At 37.1% G+C, this 13686-nt stretch overlaps 1 protein-coding gene across 2 annotated transcripts in view; it reads right to left on the minus strand.

Moving 5' to 3' along the window:
- Positions 1 to 13686, minus strand: part of PDE11A (phosphodiesterase 11A) — a gene marked incomplete at its 3' end in the record, with an annotated part of 132871 nt that overhangs the window by 54202 nt on the left and 64983 nt on the right. For both annotated transcript variants that reach the window (XM_082001200.1, XM_082001199.1), the window contains 5 exons: positions 9027 to 9162; positions 6461 to 6536; positions 5044 to 5111; positions 4597 to 4689; positions 1242 to 1292 (listed from right to left, as the gene is read on the minus strand). In XM_082001200.1, the coding sequence (XP_081857326.1) occupies positions 1242 to 1292; positions 4597 to 4689; positions 5044 to 5111; positions 6461 to 6536; positions 9027 to 9162 (424 nt within the window). The remainder of the gene's footprint in view (positions 1 to 1241; positions 1293 to 4596; positions 4690 to 5043; positions 5112 to 6460; positions 6537 to 9026; positions 9163 to 13686) is intronic.

Here is a 13686-nt window from a genome sequence, read left to right on the forward strand (position 1 = left end):
TGGCTGCAGTGTTGGAATGATCTTCAAGCATGTTTGATGCCAGCAATAATTCAGTGATCTAATCTTCACCTTACAAAAGGGTGAGTAACTGCACCAGTAACCACAATGGAGGGAGATTACTACACCCTTATCACCAGATATCAATGCAGAGTTCTAAGGCACAGACATTGTTTGGGCAATAATCTACAAACTAATAACTAACTAGCAATAGCTGCCCTTCTTCAACCCAGATAACACATCAGTATCAGCCCCATGTCACCCACAGCTTCCCCCTTCCACCACAGCCATCCCCATGGTGCAAAGATCAGGTTGCAGCCAGCCAGCCAAATATCAAAACAACCATCAAACAGGTATTTTTCAGCCAGATAGGTGCCAGGGAGCCACAGAAGGGAATGCCAGCCATGCAGGGTCACAGAAGTCAAGATCTCCTTCCCAGACCTTGCCACAGTCTCCAATACACTTTGCGTCCAGGAGACCAACGCTGAAACCCACCACAAACACCGCCGAAACAGCCGAGGAGCCCTCTGCAACTCTGATTCCTCATGGCCAAGGAAAGTGCCACCAAGTTTCCCTAGTGTTTCTTCAAGCAGAAAAGGACAAGCAAAGCTTATCACAAAAGCAGCTCTGGACAGCTGGCAGTGATGAAAGAGCAAGGTCACCATTCCCCCTACTCTCTACCCCTTGGCAAGGCAGGATTCAGTGAGAATACGTAATTATTGGTCCCTAGCAATGCTATGTTCAGCACACATCACTTTACAGTTCTGCCCAGAGCACTTACAGAAGTTAGAAGAGGATTTCTCACCTTCATGTCCAGCCTTCTGAGCCTGTACACAATCTTGATAGTGAATGCTCTGCTTTTTTAGTAGGCATAGGACAGCTTCCACACTATAAGCACATAAAGTCTCAAATTCCTCTTGTCTCTTCCTCACCTCCCACTGTGGTACGACTTCCCCATGGGGGTTCTTGCTGAGGACACCAAACCCATGCTGATGTGCAGTTCCAGCAGCTGGTGCTGGGACAATGATATTTTGCCACTATGCGCCCATCGCTGCAGCTCTTTATCTTTTGAAAGATTTTTTTCTACCTTCCCTGCCTAATAACCTAACATATAATACATCCTTTGTAAATCATTGTTGATTATGATTTTCTGCTTTTCATGTAAAACATTTCTCTCAGATAATCTACATCCATTTTAATTTACTGCTATATTTTCAGAAATCACTAAAAACTTAAATCCTTACCTTAAATTTATCAACTTCTGCCTTCGAACATGTTGCATGATAGGATAACACCTGCCCCAGAACAAAAGATAAAAAAACATTTTTTGTGGACTTGACAAGTAGAAATAATAGGGCTCTGTACTGCAGTCTAATCAATGATGTTTAAAACAAATTAATATTTATGCACGGTAATTCAGTTCTGAATGTCAGCATATAACAACTAACTGCAAGTTATCAGGTATACATTTGGCATTTATGTTGCACAGAATTTTATAGGGGATCATAGACAGTAAGCAATTTAATATTATAAGCATTCCTACATTGTTCTCCTGGAGTTCTACAATTAAAAGAGAAAGAATTCAATGTAAAAATAACAGTAGATTTATAGACTTTAAATAATGCCTTTTGCTATACTGTGGAGCTTTAATGCCTTTGCTAGGGGCACATCCTGCATGCAAATTAGCACCTCTATGCTATATCTGATATTGTCATCAATACTGGAAATGAAAGCATCAAATATAATGCACAAAGTACTGCACACCTCCTCTTATTACCTATAAGAATGCACATGTTTACAAGGAATACATTATATCCTTATGTGACAATGCTAACATTGAACAAGCATTCCAGAAGGTGCAAGAGCCATCCTGAGTAATGGACCCCGCCAAGGTCTGACTGCGTATGGGACGAGGCGCTGGTCCAGGAGGGCCCTCACAGTGCCAGAGCACTGCTAGCAAGGACAGGTCCTCCTTGCCACACAGCATCACCTGATGTGCTTATGTGCCAAAGCTTTGATATATATTTCTCACTCTGAAATTGTTTTTATCTATGAATGTTTGTTACTCAAACAAATACCTAAACTCTACCTCAAATGCCATTGGCTTGCAATACCTTGTGGCAATAAGTCCCAAGATGTATTTACTCATATCAATTTTAGAGGTGTCATCTTTTACAGTAACAGGAAATCATTCCTGCACTATAAAATAAATAACAAACACTGATTTACTTGCTCTGTCCCATGTTTTACTTTCTATGGTTATACATCATATCCTTCCTTCAAGTAACATCTATTTCTCTCCCAACATATTGTAGCTTCGCTCAAAATTCTATAAGATTAGTAAAATTACATCTTCTGCTATGACAGATTACACTTAATATCAAAATTCTCATCAAGCTTCTCCTTTATCTGCATTCATTATATCCCTCTATATTTTTAGTCTTCCTTAACAGATTGTTCTAATCTTTTAATAATTTGCAAATTTTGCATACTTAATATATGAAATAGTATTTATCCTGGTTCTGAACCATATAGCATCCTACTATCAACTGTTCCCTATCATTTATTTACATTTTAGTCTTCTGTTTATTCGTCAATCTTATGAGAAGTCTATATGAAAAACAGTATCTGTATATTTGAATAAAAACCTTATCATGGTATGTAGCAAGCTGATTTATTTTACATCTGGTATCAATGTCATTTTCAAATGCCACTCATTGCCATCCTAGCTAAATATATAAATACTAATGAAGTATTCCATTACTGAAAAACGGATTCACAGTCCTTCAGCACATACTGTTCTTTTGTTTGGTACCTTTCTACTGTACCTTCAATCACTTCACAAAAATATTATCATGTTTATAGAAAGAATGACTCTTCACTGAAGCATAGTGGCTATTTATCAAACCTATATGGCTATTAGTCTTTTTTAGATTAAAGAAAGAAGTGGTATTTTAAACCAAGAAATTTAGATTTCCTCGATTTCAGTAGCAAATAACAAACTTCTGTGTTAACTTTCATCCCTATGTATCAGAGCATTATATCTAGCACTGCTTGTTTTTCTTGCCAGGAGGAGTGTTCATTCTAAGGTGTAATAATGCACAAATATCAGAGGCATATGAGGGCTTATAGTAATTCATGACTACGGTATGTAAAGAGTAAGGAATCTTGCAGGAGGCCTGAAAAGGAAAGTTTTTAACTCTTCCTCCTAAGTGAATACATCTACAGGAACAATAAAAAAGCCACTTATGCTTATAGAAAGTTTTCTAACATGAACAGTCCTATTGCATTCAAAAAGGCCTTCACGTGCCTATGTGCTTTACAGGATAGATCCCCAATATGTAAATATCTCCAACCCTAAAACAAAGGAAAAACAAATTATGCCACCTTCATAGCAATCCAGTTTGGTTTGATTTTTGCTTTACAGAGAAATTCATCTCTCATTCAAGCTAATGGTATTTTTATGGTTTTTATTGTAATGGTGGGTACTGTATAAACTCAGAAGAGTGACACAGTTAAAGGGTACACACATCAGGAATACCTAGATTGTTTTCTTCTCTTATCACATGTGAAACTAAAGCAATACTTAAATCTTAGTGACACTACCCTTTCATCGGAGTAAAGTTTTAAGATTAATCAGTCATGCATAAAGCTTTTTAAAAGACCTTATACTTCAAATAATTCTTAATTATTGTTTTAGTAGGAATAACATGAATTTGCAAAGCTATCCTCAAAAGGCCAAGCTTTGTTCTCAACAAGATTATTTTTAATATGATTATGTTTAAAATCTCCAGAATATAATAGAGAATAGTGCTTGGTTGTTGAATCAGCTTATAGAAGTTTAAATAATCCTTTTTTTTTTTTTTTTTTTTTAAATGTTCTGCATTTTAGTTTGTTTTACAGGAGCTGGTAGATTTCATTCTTCATGAATGGGGGCAGAGGGAAGCAGAAACAGGAAAAGGAATTCCTACAAAGGCAATGGGCAAAAGAGAAATATTTCCATCCATTTAGCTACTGTCTATATATTTTATAGAAGTATGTGATGTGTTGGAAGGCCAGGACTTCACATTATGAATTGGCCTTGGCCCACAGCAGAACTCTTATTGAGCTGCCAGTCATCCCGCTTTGACTTTATTCCAGCAAGACATGTATCTGATAAGTTTTCAACCCCTATGATGATGATCACTTTTTTCAAGTTTTGCCTTGTTCACAATGTTTTACTTACACTTTACAACACTAGAAAAACAACAAGTTATCTAAAAATACCAATTTCTAAGGAGCTTTCAGTTACTGAAGGACAAGTACATAACACCTAGATTAACTCCTACACTTACACCTGTAAGAAACCAGATTCTCCATCCTCACTATCCCCCCTTCTAATGTAAAAAATATAGGTATCAAATGAGATATCTAGGTTCAGAATTACTGCATGAACTCCACAGCTAAGCATACCCTGAGAAAGTTTCCCTTCAGCATTACCTTAAGACACAACACTCTAAGATGCAGAGAGGTAGATATAGAAAATGATGCTAACTACAATAAATCCAGAAACAGTGAGACTTATGAGCAAGAAAAGGTTTCATTAAGATGTACACGTACATCAAGAGCCACAGACTGTTTTGCCCAGGATTTCTTCACTTGATCGTACATAATTGTGTTGTTGATGCCCAGGCCACAAAAAATAACAAAAGCCTAAAATCAAAAAGAGAAAAAAAGAGAAGAAAGTCAATTATAATACAAACACAAAGATGAATGCTAGCTTAATCATGTGAAGGAATTGCATGGATATATTAGGAATAATCATGCTTAGATGGCTTATCTTGAGAATGCAGGTAAGTCATTAGCCTCAAAAAGATGAGAAAGATCAGATGCATGAAACTTTAATTAGGATACAACCTTATTAAGTGAGCAGTTCTGAGAATTAATGTCAAACCACAAACACAACATTCTTCCCCACTCCCTAGGGCAGGCTAAAGCAGCATTACCCAGAAATACCAAATCCTGCTAAAAAAGTACGTTATTGCTACAAAACTGAATGCCTCTTACTTCAAACAGTCGCTGGTCGGCATCGTCAAAGGGTTTCCCATCAAGCCTGTTCAACACTTGAGCTACCCCTTTAGAAAGAGTTATCATGTATTATAATCTTCATTCATTAATTCACAAGGCAGAGTATTTTATTCATTGGTAACATTTAAAAAACATCTTTCAAACTGAAAAGTAAAATTGCAAATACTTATTCTGAAAATCATTAAACAGACATAAAAATGTGAAAATTTGATTGTTTTGATATCAGGACTTGGTTTATTACTTTAAACTGTTATTCTTTACTCTCCAAGTATCATATTGCAAATCTAAAAGTTACTCGCAATGCTTTTCACAAAAGGTTGAAGAGGAAAAAAAAAAAAAAAGACTTCTATCCCCAGGTCCATAAATATATTGAACCAATGAAAAAAAAAAAAAGTAATTTCCTTAAACCACTTGAAAAAGAAAAAGCGTTCAAAGCTCTTGGTTCTAGCTGAACTAATACCAAGTTCTACTGCAACAAATCGTTTGTATTTCATTTATCTACAATACGCCCTTAGAAAAATACTGTAAGTGCTATCAGCAGTCAAGGGTTCAGTTTCTTTCTACTTCTTTAAGGTAATATTCGCTTCACAACAAACAATGAGCCATATTTTTAAAAGACTCAATTCCCACATCACCTCTGCTGAATAAGATCAAAGATCCTGATCCTGCATGGCACTGAGTGCTGTCAGCAATGCACGACTGATCGCGGCTCTCACTGACAGCCACACCAGACGGGGATGCAAGTCTCGCCCTGCCAGTTTAAACTGCTATTGCTTTGACTTGAATTCTTTTGTGGAAAGTTACAGAGGAATCCGGCACTGTTATTTACAAACGGTGCTCCTTTTTGTGCCAAAAGCATGTAACAGCACAGAGCCGATTGCAGGTGCATCATAGCTGGGAATCATGCTATCAAACAAGCAATAAACCCTGTCACGCCCTGATGCAGCAAACACCACTGCCCCAGGCAGCTCTGGCAGCTGCCACAGCCTCTCCACTAAGTCCTCCCTGACTCTGTAGTTTATCAAAGAGGGAAATGACCACTTTGCTAGACTGCAGAAACAGTTGCCCGAGTTGTGTACAAAAAAAGGAGACCCAGGAAAAGTATCAAAGCACATCAAACATTTTTCACTAATATTGTTAGAATTTCTGTTTTCATCTCATTAGTCTTCAAGTTCCAATACAATATATAAAACAATGACACAATGGGAAAGCTGATAAAGTCCATACAGTATCCAAGTCAAAACATCCCTTCTTGGATACTTAGCATGCATCCTAGGTACCGTAACTTCTTAACAATATTCAGCTGGGAAAAAGAAGAAAAAGGAACATAGAATTAAAAAGACAGAATTAAATTTACATTAGCACAAAAATGATGCAGCTATGAGGAAGGCCTTACCAATTATTTGGTGGTTGCTATTCCATATAGGAACACACAGAACAGACCTTGTATGAAAGCCAGAAATCTGGTCAGCCTAAAACATAGAAATGAGAGCTTCCATTAGCAGCAAGTACCATTTGCAGCCTTTTACATTGTAGTAACAGAAATGTCAAGGGGTAAGTTTACATTTACAAACATCATTCCACACAGATCAGATCTCAGTCAGAAAAAATTTCTGATGAAACCCCAATCACAGTAAAGTTAAACAAAAGTCACACGGATTATTCTAAAAATTGCTAAAGAAGATACAAACATCGCCATCTTTGCCACAGAAAGCTTACACTATTTGACTTTGATTTGGAATTAAAGACAAGCTGCAATTGAGGCAACATCCAGACAATTCCTGGGTTACTTACACTGGTGGATTAATAGAGACAACCTCCATTGAATGTGTGCCTTAGGTTAAAGGGAAAAAAAGGGCTTATATACCCAAGTCCATAATTTTACTGAACCATAAGAATGGTTCAATAGGTGCCTTAGGAATATTCCCAGTTGCCAAACTGAAATTAGATTTAGCAAAGCAGCTATAAAAGGGGGCTTACAGGAAATATACATTTTCAGAAGAAAGGCAAGGGTAAGTAGGGAATTGTGCAGAAGTGCAAGCTATGAAGAAATGGAAGGACGGGGTCAAAACAAAGATTTCAGATTTTCAATGTGGATTTAATTGATCCTGTAGTTCTGAAAATAATTTTCTGTCTCATTTATTATTTGCTATCTAATGTAATATAAAACTTTGCAATTTATTACAAGTGTTGCCGAGTCCCTCTTTTCTACAGTTAAGTTTTATTCTTTAGGATCATTGCTGCAAAATCTGAAGAGAAAATATTTTTTCAAGAGATTAGAGTAAGAGAGTGGGATGAGTCCACTCACAAAAGATCAGGAGATATTCTCTTACTAAAACTGTCAGTGCTACAGGCAATCTGTAACAGAAGAAAAGTACAAGACCAGCAATAATTCATATACTGGAGGCAGGATGGGATCACTGTGGTGATCCTAGCTAGCAAAAGATGTAACTCAGGTTTTACTAGAGTACTGCTTATGTGTACATACGCAGAACTCAGCACTGAAATCAGCATGGAGCACCACCTAAAATCCATGGCAGACAGGGAACAATTGCCCAAGATGTATATCTTAAATTGAACTTAGTGAAAATAACTTTGGCATTAAATTCTCGGTGAATGAGTTGAAAATTGAGCATCAACATTTGAAAAAGACAATTAGTGTTCTGAGAGGAAAAAGAGTGTTTTTAATAGAAGCATAGAACAGAATATCTGTACAGAATCAAATATATGTTTGTAGTTATATCTCAGTCATAAGGGATAATATGTTCCTCTTGCTACATTTGACTGTCTGTAGACATAATTGATTGTAACAACTGAATTTCAGTAGTAAATTTTCATAGGAACCCACCAACAGAAAATAATTACTGCCCTTTTTATATAGGGAAAAAGAAAGCACTTAATAAATGGAGCGGTGCCTCTAATTTAGAAAGGACTAACTGTGAAACAAATAAGAGATCACTGAATTATTCAGGACATGATACCTTAAAACTGAAAACATATCAAGGATTGGCATGCTTTACTTTAGCATATCTCTTTAGCAAGAAAGAGACCCCAGGCATTTATTGTACTTTTTGGAATTCTGAACAAAATCGATCAACGCAGTTTTCTTGTACACTTTTACAGCAGACCCCTTTTATTTTTCTTGTTTTGACAAGTTCTGCTGGTTTGAGAGATAATCCCTTTAATGACACGTGGAATAAAATTGGAACCCAACAAGGTCTCAACACGAAACACTTCCAAGCACACTTATCATAGTAATGTAGTTTGGCAAGCTTGCTGACCAAGGCTGTCCACAGCTTAATGTGCTGCCCAACTGCTGGCGAAGGCCCCTGTAGTAATACCATTTCACTGGATAGAATTCACTGAAGATTTTGTCCTTCCATATGCCTCTAACATTTACTTAGGTGTTAGGCATACGAATACGTTTTTATCTGTATTCTACACCTTCCTAACCAAGGCTGGAATACCTTAGGATACACAAACAACTATTAGGAGTAATATGTATCTTGGAGAAATAACTAATCCAGTGTGTATATTTTATTTGTGCAAATTAAAAGGTCAGATGTCTAAGATCACAAACAACATTTGTCTCTCTAGATACCAGTTCTGTTTACATGCTGCGTGTGTACAGTCCCAATCACCCCAACAGCTAACAACAATGGTGCTGCTAACACTGAGCACCAACAGCAGAATTTTCAGCAATAAAAAACAGTTTGCATAAATATCAAAGCACTCGATAGAGGAAGGTATCACTTATAAATAGGAAAAAAAAAAAAGAATCATGAACAGACTAACTGCCTAAAGACATGTCAACACCAGCAGACCAGGTGGACATCCTGGGTAGGAAAAATAGTTCAAAATAAACATTCACATGTTTTACAGCCACTTGGATATAAAATTGTGTTCTATTAGCTGCAATGCCAAAAATATGATGTATATTCAAATTTCTAAAAACCACTTACTTCAGCATCAAAGCGAGGATCCTGATAGGCATCACTGATGTTCACTGGGAGACCCGTGGAAGCTACGAGTTCAGCAACGCTATTATTTATTAGCCAGTCGGAATAAGATGATGATTTCTCCACACCGTCTTTGAAACTATCCAAAAGCAATAGCAAGGGAAGAAACGAATACAATCAATGTTGCTTGAAAGTCCAGTATGCTTTACACACTTATTCATGGGAACAGCAGAATCATTCAGTTATTAATGGTTACTAAGCATTATCTATGGAACAGTAATTTAATATTTATTAAAATGGTACATCAAAAATTCTCCTTTACACAATTCTTTTTATTGAAAATAGCATTGGTCTCCCAAGTAAAGTATGTACAGCATTTAATAATTAAATGCATTTACATATTAATCAAGAGTGGGATTATATTCCACGTTTCTGGGGGATACAGGCCTGCTCATCAAAAGCAATTAGTTCTAAATATTATTTTCTGTAGAGCTACCTAGAAGTATATAATTATTAGACTAATTTGAAAGATTAAAATCTTAAAATTCATTGGTGGGTTTTTTTTGTAGGCGTTTTTTAGTTTGTTTTTTTGTTTTTGTTTTGTGTGTGTTTTTTTTTTTAATTCATGCTTCCAATAATTTTCCTGTCAAGGGAAACGCTGTTTTTTTAATTTTGGTCTGAAATTCCAGACCCGAGTGGCTGAAAAAGAGATCATGAAATAAGTCTTCAAATCAATAATCTAAGTGTGTTGCAGCAGGTGGATCCAAGCAGACACACGATACACGAATGTTTCCATACCCCTGTGTCCCCAGCTGAGCTTCTGCCACAACTACTGAGGGGCTAGAGAGCTGGCAGTAAACGAGCATAAGACACTAGAATTATGGGTGCAACTTGCCACACTCCAGCATAGCTTCTTCAGAAAACTCGGTATCTACATAGACCTTAAAAGTTCTCACCTAATCATCAGGAAAATTCTTGTTGACTTATTGCAGACAGGATTTTGACATTGGCAAGGAGCAGCTAATCACGTATGAATAAATGAACGCATGTTGTCTTAGTTTTGACAGGAAAACTGATCAATTTTCAACACCAGAGAAACATTACTTAGAAAAAAGTGACTCTGAGCACTCATGGAGAAGACTACAATAGCCTGAAGCTTTAAAGAAATGCACACACATGAATGAAAGAAGGATGAACAGTAAAATGCTGGGAAGACTCAAAGTGAAAGGATTGATTTTTGTTTGCTGCATTGATTTGTGGAGACATTCAACCAAGTCACTCATTTGAAAGACAACTCAGTATTCTTGAGAGTCTATAAATAAAGATAATAATAATTATTTACACAAATAAATCTAAGTGTATCAACTTTCATTTGGAATAAGAATTTTGATTGACTGTAATAAACGTTACATGTATACTTTGACAGGAACCTTTACAGAAATCGAAAGGTTTTTGAGCTAAGTAAAAAAGTTCATGTTTTTGATTTAAAATTTATTTCAGGACATCAACACTTGAAAAGAAAGAAAATCTTTAAGGATAAGAATCTAATTCTAAATGCATAACTCCTAGTTCATATATTAAAAATCTGGATGATATTATCATTATAATATATAGCACTTTAAATCAGGACTGGATTATGGGTGTCAAGCATTTTAAGCAGCAAATGAATTCAAGTAAAAGAAACACATATAATTCAGGAAGAAGTTTTAAAAGTATGTTCTACTATGTTGTCTCCATTTCTAGGCAAGTGCTTTACAAGTACGCTCTGGAAGACAGGCACTCAACTTTCACTAAGAGGAAATATCAGTGCTTAATTCTGATGCCAGCCACTGCCAGGTGGCTGTCTCATCATCCTCAGCAGCTCAGAACATTCAGAAGCTACTCTAAAAGATCACAAGAAACAATCTTCTCAAAATTGTGGAAAGCTGCAAGGCCTGCTGGACTGATACGGGCAGCTGCCTGCTACTGTCTCCCTGCCTTGTCCCCTCACTACAGGAGTGCCACATGCCAGCCGGGAGAGTAAACCCAGCTCAAGAGCACCAAGCACTGCTGCAGCCTTCCCTTATGCAGCTGCTTGCCTTGCTGTCTTCCCCAAAGCCTTCCTGACAAGGATGGCAGAAAGTACAGTAGCAAAGTGGTACAGCCAAAATCACAGGTACCTTCAGTACTTTCTAAACAGTGACATGAACCCTTACAGCTCCCAGGACTAGAAGAGCAGAAATGCTGCTTAAGAGCAGCATAAAAATACTGCAGGGAATGAGGTGATAGCTGAGTGCAGGTCATCCCAGGGACAATGGTGGAGAAAAAGCAGCAGCAGGGATTTCGGCATTTTCTCTGTACCAGCCCAACTGGGAGGGAGCACAGATTTTTTTTTCTCCTACGCAGCCCACGCTTTGGCTCAGGCAACTGACCTCTCCACTACCACGGGCACTCAGGTTAGAGCTGTAATTTCAGCTACATCATTTGCCAAGATGACAACTTCTGTGCAGGAAAGATATAGCCCACAGCACCTTCCCTCAGGCTCATCTTTATCCTGAATACATCAGAACTGAACCCTCAAGGCTTCTAAGATTTATGTAATCTTTTTTCAAAGGGAGAGGAAAATTTAGGAGACTTGGCAAACCCACACTTCAAGAACAAAATGATTGTCAAAAAGGAGAGCATCAGTGTACCATTATGGATAATAAACAAACTTGATCATGGTGCTGGAAAACCACAAACTGAACAGATAAATCCAAGTTTGGTCTTGCTAGGTATTTCTTTACAATCAACAGCAAAGAAAAATGATAGGAGTATTCATTATAATATTTAGGGACTAAAGGAGGTGAACTGCTATTAGCCAGATGCAAGAAAGGCAAAAGAAAAGCCTGTTTCTTCTAAAACTGTGCAAGAAAGTAGGTTAGGACATGAAAAGTTATATTGTCCTCAGAGCTTCTTTTTCAGGTAAAACTTATAACTAGAACTGTTCTCAGCCTACAATCTCTCTGTATTTCCACCAGACAAAGAAATAATATTTATCTTCAGTGGTGCAATGATGAAGAACCTCATCTTGCCTTTTTTTTCCCCCCACATGAAACAACTCATGACTTTACATCAGTTACAGCTGCAGAATATAGAATGAAAAGGGCAAAACTCACTAGAAATATGCTCAAATGTCAAGGGCTCGCAGCATTGTTCTGTATCCTAAATAACCTTTATAATAACCACTGTAGTGCCAATAACTCAAGCTGTGCCTGTGCTAGATCCAAACGTGACATCGTATCTGCCAGCCTAACATTGTTCTTTGTAAAACCAGCTTCACTCTTCACTGGATGAAAAATGAAAGAAAAAGCAATAAATCTTAAGATGCAGCAAAATATACCTTTCTAAATCTTATAAAGACTAGCTACCAGGTTGCATGTGTTTATTCATGTCTCAGACTGAAGTCAACATAACCTTGACTCGACTACATGCAGAGCAGGCTACTACAAATTGCTTTTTGGTAACATGCTATTATAACTATGGTAACAAGAAACGAGCCAGCTTGGTTATCTTAACACTACTCTACATTGTGGTGTATTCTACATCGTTTTGACTAATCTGGCTACAGATCAAGTTTGGAAAAAACAGGAATAACCACCACATCCCTTGATTCGTATTCCTGTCCCTGAGCAAAAGGAATGTATTTTTACCCATTTAATTGACCTAAGAAAGGCCAACTGCTACTCTGAAGCTCTCTGTCAAAAGCAGTAACTTGTGATTTCCAGATAAATCAGCAGATTAATTAGTCATATTTAAACCTTCCTACTTTTTTATAACTTGTTTTCCTTTCCCATTTGTCTCACCATTCTCATCTCTCAACTAGTGTATAGGGCATGGAAGAGATCTAGCTTCTACCCATATTTCCATGTGGCCCCAGACTCTGCTGTCAGCTTACACATCTTGAAAATAAGACTACCTATTTTTGTAATGCTGCAAGATCAATCCACGAAAAGCATTAAGAATGACAGCCTGTTGTAATCTGGAGTACAATGTTCACATTCACCTTAATGAAGTAGCAGCTTCTTGCCAAACAGAAGGCAAAGAAATAAAGCATGAAAGAAGGCAAATTACCCAAAAATATTTTTAAAAGCTGCTTTTAGAGTCTTTTAAAGGGCTTAAATACAGCAATGCACAAAGTAATCTTCAAGTTTGCTAAGCTGTGGATAGCAAGTTGGACAGAAGGCCAGGTTTATCATTATGGCAACCATATGACATGGAAAATTCAAATACAGAATCAGTATTAATTTATTTGTACAAGATGTATATGATGATCATCAAGTTGGGCCCTCAAAGTTGGAAGAAACCTTCTCACAATAGCCCCAAATCTTCATCCACTCATTTGGTCTGTAGGGCATTTTATGTGAACTATTACCAATTGTATTATCTTGTAGGAATTAATACGGTAACCCCACATGGACAAAAAGCTCTTTCTATTACTACTTACAGTTAGCCCTTTATCAATGTTTAAATACAGCTCCTACTAAGGAAAACATATACTTCTATTTTGACTGAGCTCCTGAATGAGATTTAGTCACAGGAACACAACTTCTATGAAACACATGTTCTCTGAGATTTTCAGGCTTTCCAACTCGACAACAAGAGCAGAAATAAAGTCTTACTGGAAACCTTGCAACACAACTGT

This window comes from Phaethon aethereus (assembly GCF_964289735.1).
Source record: "Phaethon aethereus genome assembly, chromosome: 6".
Taxonomy (NCBI): domain Eukaryota; kingdom Metazoa; phylum Chordata; class Aves; order Phaethontiformes; family Phaethontidae; genus Phaethon; species Phaethon aethereus.